Genomic DNA, 27532 nt, shown 5'->3' on the forward strand with positions numbered 1-27532 from the left:
ATTGATTGTTTGTTTGTTTGTTTTGTTTTTTGGAGGAATTGTACCAGCCATGGGGTTCATGATGGGGGAACCCACAGAGACTGCTGACCTGAATTCTCAGGAGCTCATGGACGCTGGACCAACAGTCAGGGAGCCTGCATGGAACTGACCTAGGCCCTCTGCATGTGTGTGACAATCTTGTAGCTTGGTCTCTTAGTAAGGCTTCTAACAGTGAGAGCAGGGCCTCTCCCTGGTGCTTAGCTGGCTTTTCCCAAGCTGGATTACCTGGCCCCACCTCGACTTAAAGGGAGGAGTTTGGTCCTGCCTCAACTTGATGTGTCATGCTTTGTGCAAGCCCATGGGGGGCCTGCCCCTTTCTGAATGGAGATGGAGGAGGAGTGGATGAGGAAGAGGATAGATGGGAAAGGGAAGGGTATAGGATAAGAGGAGGGGGAGGAACTGGTTGGTATGTAAAATGAATGAAAAATGTATTTAAATTAAAAAAGAGAGAGAGAGAGATCGACTGGGCAAAACAGTATTTTCATGAACTAGAGGGAGCTATCTAAGAAATGAGAGGTTTGCAAATCAAGAACTTGGCAAAATTTTTGTTGTGCGATGAGGGCCAGTGAGACAGTTCAATGCACAAAGGTGCTTGCTGCCAAGTATGAAGACCTGGGTTCAATCCATGAAACCCACAAAGTTGAAGAGCACGAATTCCACAGAGTTGTCCTCTGACCTCCACACGTGTACCATGGCTTGCCCCTCCCCTAAGTCAATCAATTCATCAATCAGTCAATGAATAAATGTTGTGGGTTACATAATACTAAATCTCCCTTTAGTATTGTTTATTTTTTTAACCCTACCATCTTACAAATATAAACTATTTAAAAAGTCCAACTGCTGCACAAGGCCTTTAGAACTAGAAGTGATGCTTTAACTTGCCAAGAGGTTCAGCTTTCTCAAAGGGTAATTTTGGCCCAGCTCCCCTGCCACACTGTCTCAGTCTCCTGTGGCTGGAGTCAGGTCCCATAGCCTAAGTGGGCTTTGGGTATTCTTCCCAAGAAGAGTTGGGGGTCACTAGTAGGCCAGCAAAACTGGATTTAGAGTAAAAGCACCTGAAGTTTCTGTAAGGACCCTGAAATACAAGACTGTTCATTCAGTTTCATGGATGTAAAATGAAAAGTCACAGAAGTTCATGGCCACCATCATCAAAGGATCTTGGATTCAGGTTCTTGACACTGCTTCACAGTAACTTGCCCAGTCTTCCAGTGGTTCTCAACCTTCCTAATGTTGTGACCTCTAAATAAATGACTCAGAGACTGATACTGGTTTTCAAACTTCAAGCTGAAGCAAAGCAAAGCATCTGGACACTAGCTCTTACCTCCAGCTGAATGGGCTGATCCTGCTGCCTCTCCTCAGTGTGGATGTAGCATCCTGAGGCTTGAATGTCTTCCTGTCCTCAATGTGGCTGGAGAATGAATGCCTGATACTGAGACCTTGCTCTTGTCTTGTATAGCTCCCTAATGCTGGGATTAAAGGCATGTGATCCCAGGAGCTGGGATCTTTGTGTGAGCTGTTTCTTTTCAGGACTGGATCAATCTTGTGTAGATCTGGGTGGCCTTGGCCTCAGAGAGATCTGTCTACCTCTTAATCCTGAGTCCTAGGATTAACAGTGTGTACCACTACCTCCCAGTTTCTGGCTGCTGGGATTAAAGGTGTATGCCTGGCTTCTATAGTTTGTGGCTTCTATGGCTTGTGGCTGACTTTGCTTCTGAATCCTCAGGCAAGGTTTCATAAATCATAAATAGTATATTACCACAGTGACTCTTTAATACAGTTCCTCATGTTGTGACCACCCCACAACTATAAAATTATTTTTATTGCTACATTATAACTGAAATTTTGCGTGTTATGAATCATAATATAAATATCTGTGTTTTCTGATGATTCTAGGTGACCTCTGTCAAAGGATCATTCAACCCCTGAAGGGTCACAACCCTCAGGTTGAGAACTGCTTCTGTGGCTGCTTCTGGCTTCCCATAGAAAGTGGCTTTTCACTCAGCATTATTGTCCATCCCTCTATCTAACTTTGCTTTCCAAAATCACTTTTGTCCTAGGAGTTTGAAGTGACTTTAAGGTACATATTTCCGACCAGAATTTTTTTTTAAAAAAATTGATTTGAAACACCAGAGGTTTCTTGCTTTCCAGTTTTGCTTTCAGCTGTAAGCCATGCTCTATGTGATTACGGGTTTTTCACGCACCAACAGTTGAAAATGTCATTTCAATGGCCCCCACACAGTAAAATGCCCGATTAAAATCTGACGAACAGGTAACGGTTCCCTTAATTAAGATCTCAGCATCTTGGCACTATACTTTCTTGCTCTTGGCTGGTGTAGATTTACCAATTCATTGTGTAACTGGAAAATTTTAAATATCATTTTGTGGTTGTACCTTGCATTTTATAGCCTGCTATGAATATAGTTGGAAGTTCTTTTCCCTTCAATGAAACAACACTGTTCCACAATGTGGCTGTTGACTGACCCACGCTGGGTGGAGAGGAAGGATAAAGAAACTGAAACATTTGCAAGACAAGGAACAGAAGATGAATGAACAGAGCCACTTGACTTAAACACACCATCTTTCTCCTCTTCTTAGTAATTCTATTTAGAGTCAGAGTAAACATTCCTGTGGCTGCAATATTTGGAACACTGGGTCATAAATAGTGATGGCTTCATACTTGAAAGGTAAATTGAGCCCTGTATCTCAACTCCGTTCTAAAGAAAATTTTCAGGTCCAGTTGTGACACTGTTAAAATCCAGTGGGATTATGCATATCTAATTCCAACCTCAAAGGGGGGGGAAGAAAGAGGAGAGAGAAAGAAAGGGAAAAAAAACATATTTCCTAACCCCCCTACCCCTTCTTCACAGTCTATGATCAATGAGAGATGGCAAGGTGCCATCTGGTCATTTGCTCAAGTAGTGGAGTGTTTCTGTGGAATGAGTCTGTTCCACATAGCACTGCAATGTGTGTGGTCTTGACTTGAGGTCCACCAGCAAGGAATAAGCCTTAAATTAAAATGAGGTGGATAGCAAGAGAAGTGCCACAGAGCAGGATGACATAAGAAAAAGGGAGGCTTTCAAGGCCATGTTTTATATTCTATCCACTACTTCTCTCTAGAGCAGTGGTTCTCAACCTTCCCAGTGCTGCAACCCTTAATACAGCTCAGGTTATGGTGACCCTCCAATCATAAAATTATTTTTGTTGCTACTTCATAACTGCAACTTTGCTACTATTACTCTTATGAATTATAATACAAATATTTTTAGAGATAGAGATTTGTCAAGGGGTCATGACGAACAGGTTGAGAAACACTGCTCTAGGGTATATGTGTGTTTATGTGTATGTGGGTGTTTGCCCATGTGTGCATTTATGAAGGCTAGAGGTTGATATTGGGTGTCCTCTCTCATTTGACACCTTGGTTTTTGAGCAAGGTTTCCTCCTAAACCCAGAGCCCACCAATTGGATAAACTGACTAGTCAATAGACCTTTAATTGTCTACTTGACACAACCTGGAGTAACCTGGAAAGAGAGTATTAATTGAGGATTAATAAAATAAAATCAGGCTGGCTTATGGACATGCTCCTAGGGGATCTGTCTTGATAGCTAATTGATGTAGGAAGACCCAGGTCATTGTGGACAGCACCATTCTCTAGGCAGAGATTCCTGAATAGCACGGGAGAGGAGAAAAGCTAGCTGAAAGCAAGTAAGCAAAGTAGTAAGCAAAGACTCATGGGTTTATTCTCTAGCTCTTGACAGTGAATGTGATGTTCAAGTTCCTGACTTGGCTTCCACACAATATGAACTGTAACCTTGAATTTGTAAGCCAAATAAACCTGTTCTTCCCATGGGTTGCTTTTGGTCAACGACATAGAAATTTTTGGATTTTTATTAAAAAAATTATCACAGCAGTAGTAATAAAACTAGACACTGTGGTGGTTTCAATTAGAATGGCCCCCACAGGCCCATTTGTTTGAATGCTTAGTCACCAGGGAGTAGAACTGTTTGGGAGGACTAGAAGGGTTAGGAGGTGTGACCTTGTTGGAGGAAGTGTGTCACTGGGGGTGAGCTGTGAGGTTCCAAATGCCTATGCTACTCTATCTGCCTGTGTAACAGAATGTAGCTCTCAGCTACTTCTCCTGGGTCATGAGTGCTGCCGTGCTCCTGCCATGCCACCATCATGATGATAATGGACTAACCCTCTGAAACTATAAGCAAGTCCCCAATTAAATGTTGTCTTTTGTAAGAGTTGTTTTGGTCATAGTATCTCTTGACAGCAATAGAACACTGACAAAGACAACTTCTAAGCAAGTTATTAAAAAATCATATTTAATGCCTATAAGTTTCTCATTATATGAACATATAACTCGAAGTATTCCAATCTGAATATATGAATCCAGTCTATTCTCCTAAAAACACTATGCTGGGAATGGTAGTGCAGGTCCATAATTGCAGCATTTAGTAGGCAGAGGCAAGAAGTTCCTTGTAAGCTGAAGGCCAGTATGGTCCACATAACAAATTCAGACCAGACAGGGTACATGGTAAGACCCTGTCTGAAAAACAAAACAATTAAAAACAACAAAAAATTTCTACAACAGAACCATGATCTTCCCTTTATTCTAGACAGAAGATTGAAGCACAGAGAAGGTGAGAAACTCACCCAGATGGGATTTGCACAGAAGGAGCCTGGCTCTGAGTGTACATACCACTTTCCTGTAGCAACTAATTATCAAGTTAAAGCAAACTCTGACTCTAAAAACAATGATTTCCACAAACCATTAATTCTACCAAATCATATGTTTTCTATAAAACATAATTTGGGTCCACTCATATCCATTAGTCCACCTTCTCATATTTGTGCTTTGCAAACCAGTTTAGCAGCACATCAGCTAATTCTAAAAACCACCATAGACCCCTCCAATGAAGCCAGAGAAACAACATTAAAGTGCCAAGGCAACTAATTCTGGGGACTTTCTAAGCAATCCTAGAAGCCCAGACCTGAAGCTGGAGTTACAGCCCAAGTATGTGATACAGTATGAAGTTTGCCATGGTAGGTTTTCCTTTTGCCTAGCAGAGCTATTGAGAGCTTGGGGAGTTGCAGATACACGAGAAAAGGGGTGACAGAGAAAAGGATTAAGGGCACCCCATAAGGGAGTTTACTAATCCAAAGTGAAGACTGGACTCTGTGCTCTCCCAAGGCTAGCAATTCTGATCTGCTGTTGAGTTTCCTATCAAAGTTGGAACAACACAAAATAAAACCATCTTCTGTAAACACACGCTGCTCTGCTCACTCTGAGATACTGATAAGCACTAAATCAAGAGGATTATGTTAGCTGATGAAATAATAAAAGCAGGATGAGTAGATAAATGTAATTTATTAGGCCCAGTCATAATAGATACTTCAAAATAGATGCTTCCTTAGCTTGGTTATTATAATCAGCTTAAAAATCTGGTAAAATGAAATGATAGTATGATAAGGATCTTAACACAAATGCATCCACTCCATAAATAATTATATGGGGCTTTGAAGGACTATATACAGTCAGTGTCTGATGGATAAGTAAGACTTTAATGTTATCTCTCATTATTATTTTAGGGTAACTTACCTATAAAATTATCTTGGGATATGAATCCTTATAAAGTTCCACCAAGTTATCCATAAAACAAGCCTCATAATAATAATTACTACTAACTCGGTGGCTGTGCTTAATCGACAACTTGAAGAAGTCACAGTAAATTGTTCATTTCTCTAACATATGCATGCATACATGTGACATGTATATGTGTGTGGAGAGAAATTGAAAGCCTTCTTCTTTTGTTTTTCTCTACAAATCAGTTTGTGGATCTTTTGAACAATACAGAAACAATACCTTATGTTTTAGTTTGAATGAGGATGGTCCCCATATGCTCATGTGTTTGAATGGTTGGTCCCCAGACATCGGATCTGTTTGGGAAGGATTAGGAGGTGTGGCCCCATTAGAGATGTGTCACTAGGGGTGGGTTTTGAGGTTTCAAAAACCCATGGGGGGGCCCAGAGTATCTCTTTCTGTCTCTGCCTGCCTGTGGATCAAGAAGTAAGCTCTCAGTACCATGCCTGCCTGAGTGCTGCCATGCTCATAGCCAAGATGACCATTGATTCAGCTGACATTGTCAGCCAGTCCCAATTAAATGCTTTCTTCTATGAGTTGCCTGGGCTGTGGCGTCTCCTCCCAGCCACAGAACAGTAACTAGGACACCTTATATGCAACATGAACACATTTATAATAGAGCTGGTCATACAAATACTTTTTATAAAAACTGTATGAAGAAAGAAGAGTTCTATGAAATTGTTCCCACTTCGTAAGTCTAAAAATCTAAAGTCTAAGACTAAATAAATGAACTATTTTACCCAGACTCCCTCAGCAGCTGAGTGAACCCTGAATGAGGTGAGGCCTCTTCCCTCTGTGGATCCCAGGACTCCTGGTTTGTGACTGTCTGTCACCGCTTACATTCTCACACAAAAGGTTAGGACAAATAGGCCACCACAGTCCCCTCACTCTATTTGCGTGAATTCCTTGCTTTGTCCTTTTGGAATGCTATACATTTGCATATGAACTGACTGTAAGCAAGGGGCTCAGTTTGCTTTTGATGCCTTTAGTAAAAATGACAGCAGGGAAAAGAGAACGTTCCCATTTCACCACTAGATGTCGCTAGGAGTAGGGTTTTTTTTTTTTTTTTTTTTTTTTTTGGTCTCAAAAGTTAATGCAATGAATCACAGGGTTTGAAAAATGTTTGAGTCTGTGCCTCTCTCTACAGGAGCTTGTCTACCCCATCATCAAAGGCAAAAACATTTTCCAAAGCTACTCCATTATTCAGCTAATTACATTTCTGCCAGGACAGGTGTCCTTTCGAATCACAACTTCAGCTCAAAATGAAAGACTCTGATTGCGTGTAGGAATCTGAATGCGTTTCACTTTCCTCAGACTTTGCTGAACTTTCATTTTCAGTCTCCCTCAAGAGTATTCTTCAGTGGCATGTGTCAGGTCGGGAAAGACTTAATGCCTGTGAAGATGTATTAGATGTGTTAGTCTTAATAAATGTGCATTATCATACCAATGACCTACAAGGCAAGGTTCTGGAGATGAGTCATAACGAATGGCATCCAATGAGCAATAGGGCAACATACAGCCGAGGAAGTTATGCGCAGGTCAGCTAATGCCTCACGTTAATGAACTATTATTTTCTAACGTTGATGAAATCGTCAAGTCTGTGTACTGGTCTGGACTGCTGTGAAAATGGATGAAGAAATCCTTGAGCACCTCAAATTTATTAACACCATTTTTCTTTCATAACACTTGCAATATTGTTGTCAGCAAATATCTGTCTTTACAACCAGAAAAAGAGGCTCGGGGAGTGAATGACTTGAAATTCAACATGGTATATCTCCCAACATTATTAAATCCTCCCTGCCTCCCTCCTTCTCCCTCCCTCTCTCTTTCTCTCTCTCTCTCTCTCTCTCTCTCTCTCTCTCTCTCTCTCTCTCTGTGTGTGTGTGTGGATAGACATACATGCAGCGATCAGAAGTCAGCATCACACATCTTCCTCTATCATTTTCCAACATATTTTTTGAAACAAGATTGTTCATTGAACCTGGAGCTTGTCCTTTTGTTTAGGCTGGCCAGCAAACTTTGGAGAGCCTAGCTTTGCCCATCCTAGCTCTGGAGTTACAGACATACTTCTGTGTCTGGCTTTATACATGAGTACTAAAGATCCGTCTTAGAGTTTTTATTGCTATGATAAAATACCATGACCAAAAGCAACTTGGAGGGGAAAGGGTTTACCTGGCTTACACTTTCACATCACTGTTCATCACTGAAAGAAGTCAGGACAGGAACTCAAACAGGGCAGGAAGCTGGAGGCAGGAGCTGATGCAGAGGCCATGGAGTGGGCTGCTTACTGGCTTGCTCCTCGTGGCTTGCTCAGCCTGCTTTCTTATAGAAGCCAGGGATGGTGCTCCCCACAATGTGCTAGGCCTTCCGACATCGACCATTAACCAAATAAATGATTCACAGGCAAATGAGTTACAGCTCATGGTGAATGGCCACATGGGTGTTAGGAATTGAAATCATCCAGTGCTCTGTTTTTGTTTTTGTTTGTTTGTTTGTTTTGTTTTCGGAAACAGGGTTTCTCTGTATTGTTTTGGAGGTTGTCCTGGAACTTGCTCTGTAGACCAGGCTAGCCTTGAACTCACAGAGACCCACCTGGCTCTGCCTTTGCCTTTGCCTCTGCCTCTGCCTCTGCCTCTGCCTCTGCCTCTGCCTCTGCCTCTGCCTCTGCCTCTGCCTCCCGTGTGCTAGAAGTAAAGGTGTGTGCCACCAATGCCTGGCTCATCCAGTGCTCTTAACCTCTGATCCATCTCCCTAGGCCCAAGATTCCAGATGAGGTCTCAATATTTTTGTCAAATGCACAATGGCTATGCCAAGTGAGTGGAAGAATCACATAGTTCCCAAATAATAGACTACCACAAGTGGTAGGTACTTTTCCTTATTTTCAAGGAAACGAAGGAAGGCTGTTATCTTTTTCTCAAATGATCTTTACATGATTTTGGCTGTCATTAGTTAGTATAGATATACATAATTCCTCCCTGGGGCTGTCTTATACATTGGTCAGGCTGTGTGTGTGGTCAGAGTATTTTCATAATTCAACAGTTTCCATGGAGTTCTTCCTTCTTGCAGTCACATCTGAAATTCTCACCAATAGATTATTTGGGTGAAACTATTTCCCATGGAAAACTACATTTGAAGGAAGAAAGATTAGCTCCAGAAAGAGAAGCAAGTTCAGACAATGTACATGAGAGGGCTGAAGTTTAAGGAAAGAACTTTGCATGACTCTGAACGGTAAGTCTTCATACCAATCAACGCACGGCGGCTGGGTAGCCTGTGGACAGCATCCAACTCTTGGTGTTCAGATGAAGGAAGGAGTGATGTTCCTTCACTGTAAAATGACTTGGTGCTGGTTCTGCCTGAAGCGTTCTGTGGACTTTACCATAACCAGTCCAGACATATTTACCAAATGCAGATATCTGTTGCTTTTTCTTGTCTCTCCTATGTGGACTCGGGGCAGTGGTCAGTCATAATGTCCCTGACTCCTCCACCCATATATTTCTCCCTTAAAATTCACACATTGAAGTCCTAGCCAGGGACCTAGGAGCATGACTGGATGTGGAAATAAAGACCGCCAGGTAGAAGATCAAATAAGCTCATTAGGATAGCCCCTAAATGCAGTGGTTCTCAACCTTCCTAATGCTGTGATCCTTTAATATAGTTTGTCGTGTTGTGGTGACCCCCAATCACAAAATTATTTTCATTGCTACTTCATAACTGTAATTTTGCTACTGTTATGAATCACAGTGTAAATGTCTGATATGCGATGGGCTTAGGTGATCACTGTGAAAAGGCCATTCAACCCCCAAGGAGGTTGCAACCCACAGGCTGAGAACCCCTGCTCTAAGGTGCTGAGCTGGTGTCATGAGGAGAGGAAATTAGAAGACAGTCTGAGGGCACAGTAAGAAGGTGTCATTTGCAAGTCAAGGAAAGGCCTCACAAGAATCCACATGACCTGACACAGTAATTGTGGACTTGTCTCTAGAAGTAGGAATAATAAATTCCTGTGGCTTGAACCACGAAGTCTATGATACTTTGCTTCATAAATACTAACAAAATTGCATCTAAGAAAGCACTAACAGGAGCTATTCTATCAGGCATAGTGTTGATCCAGGTGGCTGGCGGGCTATGATCACTCAGGTTGGGGATGCAGAGGAACCATATTTCTAAACTAGGAGTAGATGTTAGACATTACCTGCATCATTGAGAGACAGACAGAGAGAGGCAGGGGGAGCTTGTGACTTTGTCCCTAAAAGCACATCTACATCTTGGATTTACTAGTTAACAACCGTGTCCTTTATGTTTTGCTAATCCTTTTCATGACACAGTAGCAGACAACATTGCATTGAATTTTAAACCACAGAAGAGTACAAGGGATAGTAAGTGTTGATAAAGCACAGGCAAAGAGAAATCACATTTCCGGGTGTGATCTAGATAAACAGAGACATAAAGAATAGGCGGTCTAAGGAAGAGAGACCAGAAAAGCATCTCTGGGGCCACCAGGATAAGAGGAGAAAACAGGGGAAGGAAGGTCTGAACCTTCACTAGTCAAAACAACTACATTTCTTTCTGTAGTAAGTAAGGCTCTTCAGTTTCGATGTTTCGTGTGTGTGTGTGTGTGTGTGTGTGTGTGTGTGTGTTGTTGCTGTTGTTTTTAATGTTCAGATCTATATAAAAAAATGCCCACCGAAATCCACTGAGATCCAGACAGAGGCATTTACTTTCCTTTCTGGTCTAGGTTTAGATGTGTGTCACACATCTTCACTTTCTTTTGTGTGACATATGCATAAAAGAAGCTGACACACAACAGTTATCCACAGCGGCGGATTTATTCCTTCCAGCTTGAATGCATAATCACTGAGCAGAAACTGCCTAGAGAACTAACATAGGAGAAGAACTGAAGCATCCTTGGAGAGGTACAGAGAGAGGCTTCTCCCCATTGATTTCCTCCTCCACCCTTGAGCAGTCAGCACTTAGCCTTCCCTCAAAAGAAGCAATGAGATCAGAGATGAAGACAGGACAAACTTCGAGCCTGCCTGAGAGAATTATGCATGCATGAAAGAACCTGAGAAGGTGCTCCACTTGTCATTTTCCATAGCAGTGAGGTCATAAGTAAGTCCTTCGGCTACCTGGAACATCATCACCCAGAAGAGGCTTCTGCCACAGTTGATTTATTCATAGCTTCCCAGCATACTGATTGATTGCAACCTAACAGGTTTCTAATTCTTCTACTGATGCAAATTATATAAATAGCTACAACTTCAAGGAATGAGATGTGTTCCCTACTTCTCTGGTTCTTGGTCTTTGACCCATAGAGTCAGATCAATACTTACATCATAGTGAGTAACTGGGCAAGTCAGTTTGTACCTTGGCAAGCTCCTCTGATGATTGGTAGGGCTCTCTTTCCATAACTCCAACACTCCCTACTAACAACTTTTCTATTTTCATTAACCTTTAACATCCCCAAACAGTAGTGATTATAACATTGTATTGGATTCTTCTCCCATGGCTGTGACAAAATTCCTCACAAATGCAATGTAAGAGCAGGTTTCCTTTGGCTCACATTTTGAGGATGCAGTCCATAGACTAGCAGGAGTGTAAGGTGGCTAGTCACATGTCATCAACAATAAGGAAGCACAGAGAGACAACTGCTGGTGCCTGGCTGCCTTCCTCAGTTTCATTCAGGATGGAGTCCCAGTATCCAGAAGGTGGAACCAACATTCAGAGTGGTTCTTCTCTGCTTACTAAGCCTTTCTGAAAACATCCTCACAGACCTCCAGTCAGGCTAATAATAAAGAATAAGCATCTCGTACATACCAGGGATGATGATCTTGCACTAAATGTTAGTACTGAACTAAGGTCCTACCTTCAGGGAATCTCAGTCCTGTTGTGGAGATGCAAATAAAGCAAGGACACATTGTCCCCACTGTAATATTTCACAGGGCATAATAGGAACAGAGCTGTAAGTTTATGCAAATATGTCTCCAGGAAATAGACAGGCCTCACTCTGAAGACAATCTCACATAAATATCTGAAAAAACCATAGTTTAAACTAAAAACATGCAAATACATAAATCTTCCTAGAGAGCATCACCAAGTCAGTGACTCTGAAACAGTCATTTTTTTTCTTTATACATGTTTCATTGTAAAATTAATAAGCTCAACTTGAAAAAGAACATGTCCTTGGCCTGTCATTTGGATTTGCCCAAGCCTTTCTTGAAAGGCAAAGTATTGTTCCAATCAAACTATTTGTCTAATTTCCTAGCCCAACTAACAGCTGGCAAAACCCTGAGGAGACCCTCTTTCACAAACCACAGCCATGCTATCAGCATACTCCACTACTCCACTAGGTTTTCTTTGATATATGTTCTGACTGTAGAGCCATGGACCTTCTGTACGATGGACATTCAAGAACTCCAATTCATTTCCACTTGCTTTCACATGGATAGCATTCTTGTGATTCTTCTTTACAGTGAGTGCTAGAAGTGTGGTGTGGTGATTTGAATGAAAATGGTTCCCAAAGGCTCATAAGGAGTAGCATTATTTGAAAGGATTAGGACATGTGGCCTGGTTAGAGTAGGTGTGGCCTTGTAGGAAGATGTGTGTCACTAGGAGTGGGCTTGGAGGTTTCAGAAGCTCAAGCCAGGCCCAGTGTCTCTTTTTTTCTTCCTGCTGCCTACCATGTCTGCCTACATGCTGCCATGCTTCCTGCCATGAAGATAATGGACCAAACCTCAGAAACTGTAGGCTGAAATGTTTTTCTTTATAAGAGATGCTGTGGTGTCTTCACAGCAAAATAACACTAAGACATTTGTTTTGACCTGTGGTTTTCAAATATTTAAGAAGGTAACTGGGTAATGGAAGAGGCTGTTTCAGGGGTGATGATCAACTCAAATGTGATAGTTGCTGGAGATTTTGAAGTCCAGGAGGGATGTGATACTTTTCCATTTTAATAAGGGGAGGAAGACATTTTCTGAACAGATAGAGCACACTCAGGCAATTTCCTCGTGTGCTTTTTGTGTGGGAGCAGAGACTGCCTTGTTATAGGAGTTGTAAGTTTGGTGACCTCAGGACAGGTGGAGAAGAGCAATACAAATGTTACAAGAGGCACAGGGCAGTACTTCTGGTGACTGACAGTGGTCCAGGTTAGATAGGAAGAGGTTATGGGGAAAAAATGACGCACACTCAAAAGTTGGAAACTCCAAAGTACCACGAGTATTATTCAGTCAGGTGCTGTCTGTATTCCAGCATCCCCATCCAGACACAGTGGGTTAAGCAATGAAGGAACCCAAAAGGCTGTGATTCCAAGATGCAGAGTTACTTGGAGCTTTCAAATTATCAACTCCACTGATGCAAGTCATCAAGGAAAGCCTCAGAAGTGAAAAACTAAAGGCAAATAAAATGAAGGTCATGGACATGATGATCTCAGATAGCTGGGAGCCCAGGATGATAACAGGGGCGTCTGTCTGTACAGATGTCAGAATTCACAAGGAAAACCAGTTGGGAGGAGTAAGTTAATCCAGGGATAATATTCTTATGAAGTATGGTGAAAGATCTAAACATTGATTGACAGCCAGAAGAAAGGGTAGCAAGAGACTTGAAAGTCCCACTCCCAACGTCAGAATTAAGGTTTTAGTAGAAAACGAACTTCATCAATTTTATGACTAGCAGAGTTTGATTTTAGAGGTAAATAGAAGCTGCATTCACTAGGGACTTGGGGGAATGTAAAGACATTGGGGCAGAGAGTAGAGTGGTGTGTGGAACAGAGACAAAGGAGGATGGGACCACTGGAAGGAATCCAGTGGTCATTAGTTTTACACGGAGAAGATTTATGAAGGCACTTCTAGCATTGCAGTTCTGCTCAGAAGCATTGCAGCTTTGCAGTTTCCTGTCCTCACCTCTTTTCCTCAGCAGTGTGTCCCCACTCTAAACCAGGAAGAATCCTGAAGAGGTACAAGCTACCTGGCTTTTCAATCATATGCATTTGCTATGGCAAATGCCAGGCCCCTGTACACATTTGAGTGTGTGAGTGACACTCTAGACAATCTCCCCCTAGATGGAATCAGCACTGAAGAGGCAGCTGCCTGGCCCTTAATACACACACTTCCATAAGCAGAACTACCAGGCCTGATTTATCTCTTTACAACAAGGTGAGATAAAATCTCTCTCGCTATAAGATAGGTACTGGGCTGGACTTCAGATAAAACATGAGAGCTTTGAGCTGGTCACTACGGAGATGGAGAAAGAGAGATGGTTCCTATAGTTTTGGGGATGGTGGCCAGGGAAGAACTGAATGGAAATTTAAATGTACTTCTGGAGAGTCCACCAGTAAGATATTCACTGTGTGCTTGTGAACTTCTTTTATAAAAATGCAAACATATCTAAGAGACTTATGACTGGAGTAAGGATGTGATTTAGGGTGAATTAGGTCCATTGGCTTACTTTCTGCTATCACCTTGCTCAAGTCACACTAAAGAAGTGAGAGTTTCACTTGGAGGAAATATTCTTGCATCAGAAATATAACCACATGTAGCATAGAAGGCAAGGTTTTTGGAGTTAGAAAAGTCTCTAGACCAGTTTTCTCTACCTTCCTAATGCTGTGACTCTCTAATACAATTCATTATGTTGTAGTGATTCCCCCAACCATAAAATTATTTTCATTGCTACTTCATAACTGTAATTATGCTACTGTTATGAATGATAATGTAAATATCTGTGTTTTCCAGTGGTCATCTCTGTGAAAGGGTTATTTTAGCCCCAAAGGGTTTGTGGCCCACAAGTTGAGAACCACTGATCCAGACGTTCACAAAAAACACAGAAGAGAGTGTCAGGGTTCGAGAAAGGCAAACTTTGGAAATATTAGACCTGGCATATATTTCATACATATACATTACCAGCCAGTGCTAAAATAACTTCAATTATGTTATATTAACGATGTATCTTATGTTATGTAATTAATAATTAGAATGTTATAAAGCTGTATTCTGCTTGGATGTAGCAAATGTATGAAAATTTATTTGTTATAGTTTTTTTTCTTTCTTTTTTTGTTCTTTAAGGGAACTGACATCTTATTTTGAGAAGCAACAAGGATGTGGGGATGTGGGTCCTAAAATGACCCATGTGTAATCTCTGATTGGATATCATGGTCCATTTTTAAAAGCTCATACATAAGCCAGGGCTCAGACCTAAGATAACAAATTACTTGAAAGTATGAATAATACTTAAAACCAAACAAAAACCTTGGCACACTCCAAACCAGAGCTTCTTGGATGATGACACTGCACTAAAAAGGATAAAAACAACCCACAGCTTTGCAGAACAGTCCTCTTATGTTTTTGTAGTTCAAATATGGGAAAGCAGTTCCTTTTATCAAAAAAGCAAACCTCATAAAAGGCACAAACAACAAGTTGAGCCAACTAAATACTATAAAAACTTCCCCCCACAAAAGGCAAAGTATTAAAATGGCAAGACAAAAATAAATCTTTTTGCTAGCTAGAAAACTTTCCATGGGTGGGTGCCCTCCCGTATGAGTCACAAGTCTAAGGTCAGGTAGATGCCGGCTGGGGAAGGAACACACCCTGTGAGCTCTATAAGTTATCTCTGACCGGACTTCTGCTTCTGGCCAGAACTCGGCTCTCTTTCACTTGTCTGACTTCCAAATACATCCACCCATATGTCCATCCCTCCTCTCAGCATCTCGATATCTATGTCTTTTTAAAGACAAAGCTAGACAGCAAGTCCCTGTGGAACCACTGGATTTACTAACAACTTCCAAATTCAATATTCTTACACACTAACAGACAGAAGCAAAACTATATTATACTCGTTACCCCGATTGAATACTGATTATGCTTCAGAATGAAACCTTGTCATAGATCTCCGAAACTGATGGAGACACTTGCTCATGCATCTTTCATACTTTGGCACATTTTACAGACACATTAACAATTTTTCTTCCAAACTATTTTTTTTTCAAAAACAGTTCTAAAATGGATAGTCTTGGAAGACAGAAATGATACCTCTGGGAAAGAGGGAAAGTTTGGTTTTGTGTCTAAGGTAGGCCAGGCTGTCCTTAGCTCCTTAAGTAGTCAAAGATGACCTGCACCTTTCTGCTCTTGTTGCCTCCACCTCTAGGATTACAGGCAAGCACCAACATGCCTGTGTTCATGCAGTGCTGGGGACTGAACCTAAGCTTCATGCATGTAGGAGAGTACTCCACTAGCTCAGCTCACTGTTAGAAAATATACAAACTCTCTACGTCCAAAGTTCCTCACCTGAAATGCAAACTGTGGCATTTATAGGTGTCACCCAGTCATGCGAAGGTGAACTAAGGTTGAACAGATACAAACGCTGGACATTGCTCATACTTTTAACTCTGCAAATACCAACTCCATTTCTTTGTGACATAGGCATCTTGTATCATCCGACAATATCCATAAAAGGGTGCCATGCAAACTGAGAAGTGGGCCAAATCTCACACCTATCAGAGTTTTCCCCAGAAACATAAAATTCTTGTGATAATCAATCATAAAAAGAGAAAAAAATTGATCAATGGGAAGCTGACGTTCAATTTTTCAAAAATAGGGGGAATAGTCCAGCCACTATTTATATATACACGGCAAGTTTTATTTTTAATCAAATGTTATAATATATATGCACATATCCACTTGATTTTATAAACTAAATTATGAACTAGGCCCAATTATCCTTACCTAAGATTTGAAAACAGGGCTGGAGACATGGCTCAGCGGTTGAGAGCACTGACTGTTCTTCCAGAGGACACGGGTTTAATTCCCAGCAACCACATGGTGGCTCACAACCACTTTGAATGAGATCTGGTGCCCTCTGCTGGCATGAAGGCAGAAGACTGTATACATAATACATAAATAAAATCTTTAAAAAAAAAAAGATTTGAAAACAAAAGCAAGTCCCAAAAACTTTCCATAAAATTAAGTAATTCATATTGCTAACTAGTAGCAAAGCTAAAAAAAAAAATCTCTGGTTTCAAACTTTCATTAGCCACTAAATAATACAGAATCTAAAACAGTGCAGGCTATTTTGGCTGTAAACAGAATATATTATAGAACATTATGCTTAATTTTGTGTTTCTATGTCTGTTTTGCATCCAAAAAATACTTGCTGCTAATTGAACACTTTTATATTGCAGGCACACTGCTAAAAATTTCATATGTGTCGTCTTATTTTCATGATCTTTTCTGTTAGTCAAATTTGGTTTTAGATAACTTTGCACATGTATGTAGTACATAACAACCACGGTCACTTACCTCCTCATCATCCTGTTACATCCCTCTTCTCCCAGGACAAGTTTATTAATTTTCTTTGTGACCCACTGAGATTGACTAGCATTTTGTGTGCCCCATAGCTTTGATGCTGCCTTCTGTAGCTCAGTGGACTCAGCTGTGGGTTAATGTTCCATGAGCATTATCTTATTTTCATGATTTTCTTTTTGAGACAGCATAACCAACCCAGGTGGCCTCAAACTCACCATCGTGCCTGTCTCCTGAGGAAGGTAGTAGAGACATACACCGCTGTCCTCAGCCCATCCCACCCTTTGAATGGCCCCATACACTAAGTACTAGGGTGTTATTACCCAGACTGCACTCACTATTAAATATTCAGTATTCACATCAAACCAATCAGTTTCAGTCTGTAAATAAGTTTATATTATATTTTGTGTATTCATAAACAATAACACAAAAGCTATTGTTCTAAAGTTTATATCAGAAAATAATGCTGTGGGTACATGTTTTTAAAGCTAGACAATTAAGAAGATTATCTTCAGCTCGGGAAAGATATCATGGTAGGAGAAAAAATTCCACAAAACAATCTTGTTAGGAGATGAGTAGAAAATGAGCACGAGAGAGAGAGAGAGAGAGAGAGAGAGAGAGAGAGAGAGAGAGAGAGAGTAAAATGGGTTACATATTTCTAGAATTAGTGATATTCTTCAGAGTAAAGTCATTTTCAAACTAAAGAAGGCAGAAAATACTTGCTAATTTTATGGAAGCAAAGAAAGAATAACATATTAGACTTCCTTGAGGGGTGTGTGTGTGTTCATTTAAAAGTATTCCATACTGCAAACAGCCATTCACTGCTATGCTGGCCTTCTGTGTTCTATAATACTAACAGGCTTTTGTTCTGAACCAACCAGTCTTACATACAAGTTACAGTGGGAAAGCAACAACAACACCATGTTAAAACCTGGAAGCTATGCTCAAAATGCAGATAATTTGGGGGTGGGGATTATCTTAACTAAAGGAACTCTGTCTGATATTGTTAATATTTAGTGGTGGAAACAACTTCTTTACTTAGTCCAGAAGAACACTTTTTTGTTTATTACTTATTTATTTGCTTGTGTATATGTATGTGCAGGAGTGTGTGCACCTGTGCATGAAGAACAGAGGCCGAACATCACCTGTCTTCCCCAATCCCTCTTTACCTTATTGTGAGACAGGTTCTCTAGTTGCACCTGGAGCTTATTGAACTGGTAAGACATAGATGATGGCAATAAAACTCAGGTATGCATGCTTATAAGACAATGGTTTACTGACTGAGTAGTCTCCACAGGACCACAATATGTTTTACAAAAACAAGATAGCTAGAGATGTAGCTAAATGGTAGGGCACTTTCTTAGTATGTCAAGGCTCTGGTTCAGTTCCTATCCCTGAAGGGCAGATAGGATGAGGTAAAATGGGGACTTCAAGCCAGGGGTGATGGCACACACCTAAAACACGAAGCACTTGTGCGTTAGAGGCAGGGGATCATAAATTCAAGGACAGTATTGGCTACTCAGGGAATTTGAGGCCAGGCTGTTACCCAGGCTTCAACTTAAAAATAAATAAATAAATAGATAGATAAACAAATGAGCCAGAAACTATGCATTCAGCCATATTGTGCTGTGAAAGAACACTTACAGAACAAAATCCACTCTCTATTTACTTTAGAAATGTAACTTAAATTAAAAAAAAATACTGATTTGTTTCCACTTTAATCCCTGGTTAATGGAGAGGAGATTGCCCTCAATATAGTGAGACATGCCTGCCAGGCTGACACTTGACTTGGAGGCAAAACTCCACAGAAAATCCAGCGGGGAACAGTATGCCATGTTTCCTGACTCTACCAAGGCATTCATTAATAAATACAGAATGAAGTCATGCAGATCTAAATTTTAATTATGAACTGAAAAACTGCCTAGGGGTTCAAGCATTAATGAGTTTAAAACAAGAAATCTGAGGTACTCTCACCAACGAGTTTTAAGGTAGGCTATAATTTTATCTGTGAAGACTCATTTCATCTCTAGAGGCTTACTTCCCTTCTGACATCTTTTCCCCTCTGGGAATTGTGCAGGAACTGAAGGTAGCAATTTTTCTCCAAAATTCCTGATATGCTGAAGTTAGAACTTCAATGAGTGTCCTGCCTTGAACACAGTGAGAGGATTTCAAAGAGGAAAACAGAATTTGGAGAACAGAATAACTGTTCTACCTGTTGCTGTGATAAACTACCCTGACCAAGAGCAACCCCGGGAGGAGAAGGCTTGTTTCACCGCACAGCTGGGAAGTCAAGGTAAGAACTCAAGGCAGGAACTGCAGCAGAGACCATGGAGGAGTGCTGCCTACTGGCCTGCTCTCCATGTTCAGGCTGCTTTCTTCTATAAACCAGAATGACCTAGCCCACCTTAGTTGGCACTAGCCATCAGTAGTCTGGGACACATCAAATTCTAAGGGACAAAATGTCCAACAGTTTTGCCTACAATGTAGGCCAATCTGATGTAGACATTTTCTCAGTTAAACTTTCTCCTTCCCAGATGACCCTGATCTGTGTCAAGTTGACAAAGCAAAATAAAAATAGCTAGCACAATGACATAAACCTTTTTAAGAACTCAGGTTATATATAACTAAGAATTACAACAGCAATCATTTTTAAACTAAGGCAGAATTATTTTCTAAAAGAAACAGATATGACAAATAGAAACAGACTCCTGGCAAACCAGAAGGAAAAACCAAAAAACTAAAGTACCAGTTGTATTAGTATGAGGTATTATCATTGGCCAAGCCTGGGTGTCAGGGAAGACCTATGACAGTGGAATTGATCGAAGAGGGAGCTAGGGTGATGTCTTGAGGCCGTGTTATTTGTGAGGCATCCAGAAGCCTCCAGATGTCAAACGCTCATGCATCAAGAAGGAAACTAAAGGTTACCTGGAAATCTTCTGATCATTTGACACAAGCCTTCTTTTCTGCAAAGCTGAGGCTGTATTTCCGGTAATACATTTATCTGAAAAGAATGAAAAAGATCCTAGTGATTTAAGGGTTCACAAATGATGAGGCCAAGAGGGGAGAAAGGGGGGAGGAGGGAGGGAGAGATAGAAGGAGGGAGAGATTATTGAGGTGTTATTGATTACTTTCAAATTAATTAAACAGAGCAGAGGCAGAGACAGACAGACAGACAGACAGACAGACAGACAGACAGACAGACAGACAGACAGACGAAGGGAAAGTGCATGAGAGAGGGAGCTGTAGGCATCCATTATCTGCTGCATCTTCATCTAACCCTAAAACAGCTACAAGTGAGCACTTGAATCAGGAATGAGAAAGTAATTTATCTGATTACATAAAATAGAAATTTGCCCTCAGAAATACTCAAACTATTTGGGAATAACTTGGGAAACCTTTTTATTTCAAAGCTATACTATCTCCAAGAAATAAAACTACATATTTGTGTCAAATATAGTAACATAGCTTCATAGTTGCACATGGCAAAAATATCACTAAGGGACTAGAAAACCAAGTAGCCAAAGTCCCAGAGGCCACAGTGACTTGAACACTCAGATCTTCAGTGTCAAACTTCACATATGGTCTTTACTTCATAATGAAGGGCATTGTTCTTTCACCATTCACTAACAAGTCCAGTTCTCTCCTCTTGTGACTTTACGTTTGATTAACTAGCTACATGAACTACATCCCCAAACAAAAGCCAAATATGGTAAAACCTTGTTAAAGAGAGAGACTGAGAGAGGGAGGTGGGATGGGGTGGGGTGGTGAGATCTGTTTAAATTGGCTTGAAGATCAGATTTATTCTTGAGGCATTATTGATTACTTTCAAATTAATTCACTCTCTCCCAGTTAAGTATTATAGTTTCTTTAACATGTCCTGCTTGCATGCCTAGATAAAAGGCAACTGTGTTGGACAAAATGGGAAGGAGACATGGATGCAGTCCTAATTCTGCAGTTGACAGAATCCTAACCCTGAGCATGGTTTGCTAGTTTGTTCTCAATTTCTTCACTTGTACAATAAAGCAGGTAGAGCCTTTGATCAATTCTGTAATAAGATGTAGCTTTTTCCTAATGATTCGTTTAAAGTGCTTTGACCCAGTCTGATGAAATCTTCCCTGACACTGGGAATCATATTAACTTATTCATTTATTCAGCAAACTCTCTGTTGGCCAAGTATAGCTCCAGGGAGAACAAGCCGAAGCCCCAGTCCAGGTCCTGTAAGCAGACAGACTGGGCATGGACGGCATTCTTAAACACTATGTTCTGTGCAGTTTCCCGGGATGCCAACATCTACTGTGTTTACATGTATTTGCTCTAGAAATTGAGGAAAGCTGTCAGTGGGGGACACGATTCTAGGGTTACCTACATTTCTCAGATTCAAAAGTGGGTAATTTTAGAGTAAGTGTAAGGAAACAAGGACTTTCCTAACGCCCTGGTTCACCAGTTTAGAATTATCCAGACAAGCTGGAGGGACAGGCAGAGGACCACAAAAGCATGAAAAAGCTGTAGCAGAGATTTCTACTATTTTAAGTTATACATGAAGCATCTTTCTTAGGTTGTGCAAAGCTTCAAAGGGCATTAAATGGAGCCATCTTTTCTCATGTAAGGCAAAATCACTCAGTTGCTAACGACTGAATAGAAATTTTAAAGGAAGGATCCAGAAAGTGAACAAACACAAGTAAAGCAGCTTTGAAGATCATGGGTTAGCGCAGGTCCACTCTAACCTTCTAAGGTGCTCAGAGCAAATGAGTTGCTATTGTGGAAGCCTGGAGCACTGGCTCTTCCTCTCCTACCCAATCAGGAGGCAACGGAAGCCTCCCGATTAGAAGGATTCATGACTGAACAAGTGGGCCCGAGGATGCTAGCCCAAGGCAGAGGATGCTAGCACAGATTTCAGACAGAGTGTGGAGTGCGATGTCACCTCAGAGTATGTCATCACACAAAGTACTAGATCAGAATGACGCCATGCAAAGACTACACTTCCCAAAGGCAATGAAGCCAAGGCAGGGCGAGCACCCTTCTACACTTCTAGCTTCTATTTTCCTATCCCTCACCTAACGATGCCCCATCACTCCTCCCTCCAAAGTGTAGCTTCAGCATTCATTCATACTTGGAGCCAACATAACCCTGGTGACACATGACACCCAAAATGTCATCTACCTTTGGCTCTGGTAGCAAACACAGAACAGAGAAGTAAAACTGGCCAACTCAGAAAAAGAATTGAGTCACTTCAGTACCAATTCAGTACCACACAGTCATTGCAAATCAATTATGTCGCGTATTTGACAATTGAAGCTAACAATGCTCTCTCATAGCCTAGCAAATTTTGTCTTACTGTATATTATAAAATCAAGAAGGCTTGCATCATTATCAAGTCGAGTACTGTCAAAGGATTCACTAACTTGTGTGGTAAGTTTCTCCAGTATAACAACGATTTCAATAACATTCACTTTTTATTGTATTTTTTATGTGTGTGTATGTGTTCAGGTGCCTGTGGGGGGAACAATATGCATACATATGTATGCCCATGTATCCGGAGGTGGAAGAGCTAACTTGACTATATCATCTTTGAGAGCGCCATTTACCTTCTTCGACATGAGGTATCTCATTGGCCAGTAGCTCACTGATTGAGCTCAGTGCAGACATTACAGGGATGCCACTCTGCCAGCCACTTATAGGTGGGACCTAGGAGTCAAGCTGGTTCTCCTATTTGCTGCTTAAGTGCTTTGCTGCTTGAAATATTCCTCAGCCACTTAATGACCTTTACCGTTTGAAAGATCAGTTTTGGGCTCACTATCAAATTGAGCAGAAGTCATAGAGATTTCTCATGTGCTTCAGTGCTCCCACACATACGTGCAAGACTTTTACTCTTTCTTGTAGGTATGTGTGTGTATGCATATTAACATGAGTGGACATATGTGTCTTTATCTTATAAGAGGCTAAATGTCCTCTTTACGTGTATTTTTGCATGTATGATATATGGACACTTATATATGGTGAGAGAGGTAAAGACAGAGAAAGTGCTGTTTTTCTTTCCTTCACATGAAACCCCTTTCACAGGATTAGAAAATATATGTAAAAGGGTAATACCATACACCACTGGAATAGTTCTTAAAGGTACAATTGGGAAGACAGAAATACACATTTTAAAAATTTCAATTCCCAAATATAATTCCCTAAACTTATTCTGTTATGAATGTATCTAAATTGTTTCTGCTGTAAATTATCGAGAGAGAAAGTGAAAGTCTGGTCTGGGGAGCCACTCAATAGGTAACCAGAGGTCAGATGCGGTACCTATGTGAGGGCTCAGGCAGCCTGTTGCAGCCTTCCTGTAATCTCAGCACTGAGGAGGCAGAGACCGAGGATTCCTGATGCAAGATGACTAGCTAGGCTTTCTGGAATTGGAGAGCTCTGGGCTTAGTGACCTTCCACAACACAAAACAGAGAGCAACCGAAAGAGCCACCAGACATCAACTTCAGGTCTCCACAGGCGTGCAGACACAGGTGCTCACCCATGTTAACATACATACATACATACATACATACATACATACATACATACATACATACATACACACATATGCATGTGTGCACGCATACACATACCCACAAGCAAAAGAGAGAGGAGAAGTCTGACTTCCCTTGAGGCAGTTTTCATTCAAAAAAGTAAAACCATCATATGAAGCAAAAGTATTTGGGAAGTTTTTATAAACTAACATGATAAAAATCCTTGCAACATCATTAACTAATTAAAGAGTGTGAACATTAAAACTGGGAATGCTTAAAATACATTAAGAAGTTGAGGCAATTTTTTTTCTGGTCATTGTAAACTGAATACTGACACAAACACCACACTGGAGCTTCCAGACTAGTCTTTCAGCTCATTTTATCTACACAGAGGACCATGCGACTTATTCAGCCAGGATTTAGACCTCCTTCACAGGCTGTTCAAGGTCATCAGCCAGGAAAATAATTCATGGCAGAAAACTAGGAGACCCAGCTAATCAAAGAAAGAAAAGTCTGTGTCTTTTGCCCTCCAAACATAATCACCATTCCATCAAATTAACAAGGAAATGCCTTTATGCTCCGCAGTAAGAGCCATATCAGATGTTCTCAGTGCTCCAAATGCTGAAGTCAGCATCTGGGTTTAGTGCCTGTTAATCCCACAAGCATTCAAAGCTAGGAAGGAATCCTGTTGCTTCTGAAACACTAGCACCCATCTACTTGAGAAGAACTCCAGTTAGTGTAGGCAGAGTTACCTCACACAGTAGGGCCCCCTTCATGAAATCCTGAGTTTAAATGGGCTTTTAACTTTTAAATCCATGTCATTGTCCTCCTAAATGTTTATTCATTCATTCTCTGTTACAAATCTTATATTATTGTCACCAAACATTGAAACTGCAAAGTTTTAATTCATGATCTTAATCTGTTCAGCCCAAAGTGATTGACAATTCTGCAACAACAACCCCGACAATTGTGAAAGGAATTCTGTTTTGAATATGTTGTGTACACAAGTCAGTTCAAAGGTTTCAGATTACTTATTCTTACCAAGTGGAGTTGTCTATGTGTGTCATTGAGAATTCATGTATTCTTCAAGAATATTCATTGGGTTAGGCTGTCAGGCCACTGTCTGAATACCTGATTAGAGAGTTTCTCTGACTGAGAAAAGAGGCACTTGATGTCAAACTTCCTGAGTGTGAATTCTTATTATTTCTTTTATTAGCTAAGAGGCCTTAGACAACTACCTATCATCATCTATGTATGTATGTATGTATGTATGTATGTATGTATGTATGTATGTATGTATGTATGTATCCATGCATGCATCCATCCATCCGTCTGTCTATCTATCTATCTATCTATCTATCTATCTATCTATCTATCTATCTATGCATGTGCTACTGTCCAGTCTGCTGTAAAGAAAGTATATCAATACATATGGAAATGCTCAGAATGGTGATTGGTGTACAGTAAAACCACACAAGGGTTAGCTACTGTTAGTTCTCATTTCCATCACCACGCAATCTTCTGCTTACATCTCCCCACCACCATTGCTGCTCAGCTTAGTCTGATTCACCCTCATCTGGCTGAATCATTTCGATAACTGGCTTCCTTCCTCGGTCATTGATTCTCTTTAACTATTTACTTCAATACAAAACCTGTAAAAGTGCACTGGGACTTCTGTTGCTCCTATACTCAAAACTTTCCATCAATGCACCACTTCACCAAGAGCAAAATGTGTGGTCCTTCAAAGGTCCCTATATTACCACATATAAGCCCAGCTCTAAGAACATTTGTACCCATCCGCTCCTGCTGCACCAACTCTCCTCCAGTCATATGGAAATCCTTGTGTTTTTAATACATACAAGACAGGCTGGAGAGACAGCTCGACATTAAAAAGGACCTGCCAGCTCTTTCAGAGGACCCAGGTACAATACCCAGTACCTACAAGTTGATTCTGTAACTCCAGTCCTAAGAGATCTGACTCTCTTGTCTTGCCTCTGCAGATACTCCATGCACATGGTACACAGACATTCATGCAGGCAAAACATGAATGTGGTGGTTTGAATGAGAGTGGCTCCCATAGCCTCATATATTTCGAGTGTTTGGTCCCTCATCAGTGGACTGTTTGGGGAATTATTGGGAGGTGTGTCACTCCTTGTTGGTGGAGGTATGTCATTGACTTTGATGTTTCAAAAGCCCCCTCCAGGTCTAGTCTCAATCCCTGTCTCCAACTTTTAGATCACCTGGAAGCTCTCAACTATTGCTCTAGCACCATGCCTGCCTGCTGGCCTGCGGCCTTGCTCTCTGCCACGATGTTCATGGATGCTCACCCTCTGAAACTGTAAGCCAGCTCCAAAGTTAAACGCTTTCTTTTGTAAGATGCCTTAGGCATGGTGTCTCTTCACAGCAATAGAAAAATAACGAAGAGACCCACACATATTAAATAAACTGAAAACAATAAAAAGCAAAAGCAAGACAACCTTCTTTTATCTGATACCTGATACCTATTTCTCCTTTCTTTTGTGTCTGTAATCTTTACATGAGCCACTGGCACCAGTCTTCCAGGCTGGACTCAAATGTCACTTTGGTGGGAGAGGGTTGAGACAGGGATTCTCTGTGTAGTCCTGGCTGCCCTGGAACTCACTCTGTAGACCAAGCTTCAAACTCAAAGATCCTTCTTCTTCTGCCTCCTCAGTGTCAGGATCAAAGTTGTGAGCCAACAGTACCAACTCAAATGTCTCGAGATGGAACATACCCTACTACTCCTCTAAGTTCAATAACGTTTTTCTCTATTTATTTTAATTGTGTCCATGGTTCCTTTTGACATCTAACATGGTCTTTTATGAGGGCATTTCCTTTACCAGTCTCCTGTTAAGGGTCTAATCCCCCCAATAATAAGGATTTATGTCTGTTTTACTAATTTATATTTCCTCGGCACAGTACAGATGTGCAGTAAGTACCTGTAGAAATGACAAAGGGATAGAAAATATGTGCACAAACAGATGAATAAATGAGTGAACAAAGTCAAAAATAAGTCAATACATTCAGCAGGGAAAGTATCTCAGGAGGTGGTGGCCCGCGTCCTGATAAGTAGTGTTAGTCTAAATTTAGTGCATAAATAATCTTCTAGGCAAAAAAATCTCCCAAGAGACTTTAGTTTTTAATTAAAAGGAACTCAGACATGACACATTGGTAGAAATAGATCTTCCCTATAGAATATCCACACAGAGCAACAGAAAATGATCAATAAAGATGGATAATATTAATAACAGGTAAGATCCATGACTGGATATTAAAATTCACGTCCCAAAGTTTGCAGAAAAGCAAGATATTTGCATAGTCTGAAAGTACAACATCCCAAATATTTACAAACCGAAAGGAAAAGTAGTAGTTTCACAGTGGAGAGAGGCAACAAGGCAAACAGGGCAAAGGAGAGTCATGTGCCTCCCGACACTTAAAGCCACAAAACTCTAATCTTTTCTGTGGTTGTCTTTGTCACTTTTCAATTGCTCTGACAAAACAGCATGGTCTAGGATCTTATAAAAGAAAGAATTTATTGGAGGCTCACAGTTTCAGATGGGAAGTTCATGAAGGGAAGCTCTTCACGGTAGAGAGCATGGCAGCAGGCAGGCAGGCATGGCACTGGAGCAGTAGCTGAGAGCTTACATCTGACCCACAGTGTAGATGGCAGGGAGAGTGAGATGAGGCTTAGTGTGAGCTTTTGAAACCTCAAAGCCTGCCCCCAGTGACCTACTTCCCCCAGCATAACCACATCTCCTAATCTTTCTCAAGCAGGCCCACAAACTGGGAGCCAAGTATTCAAATAGATGAGCCCATGTGGGCCATTCTCATTCAAACCACCACAGTAGCATTCTTTCAGAAACTCCATAATTTTGTGAGAAAATATCCAATAAATTCAACTCAGGGACGTTCTACTAAATACTTAACCAATGTTCTTCAGAAATTTCCATTTCATTAAGGAAATAAAGGACTGAGAAACACCCAGACTGCGAGAGACAACAGAGACTCACTGAAACTGCATCTAACAAGGGTGTGAGATTG

At 40.9% G+C, this 27532-nt stretch overlaps 1 protein-coding gene across 3 annotated transcripts in view; it reads right to left on the minus strand.

Annotated features, from left to right (window-relative positions):
- Positions 1-27532, minus strand: part of Cped1 (cadherin like and PC-esterase domain containing 1) — a 266707-nt gene that overhangs the window by 170963 nt on the left and 68212 nt on the right. For all 3 annotated transcript variants that reach the window (XR_003480049.2, XM_027389966.2, XM_027389967.2), the window contains exon 4: positions 19892-19967. Coding sequence is in view for 2 of the 3 variants with exons in the window: in XM_027389966.2 (XP_027245767.1) it covers positions 19892-19967 (76 nt within the window). In the remaining variant the exon portion in view is untranslated. The remainder of the gene's footprint in view (positions 1-19891; positions 19968-27532) is intronic.

This window comes from Cricetulus griseus (genome assembly GCF_003668045.3).
Source record: "Cricetulus griseus strain 17A/GY chromosome 1 unlocalized genomic scaffold, alternate assembly CriGri-PICRH-1.0 chr1_0, whole genome shotgun sequence".
Taxonomy (NCBI): domain Eukaryota; kingdom Metazoa; phylum Chordata; class Mammalia; order Rodentia; family Cricetidae; genus Cricetulus; species Cricetulus griseus.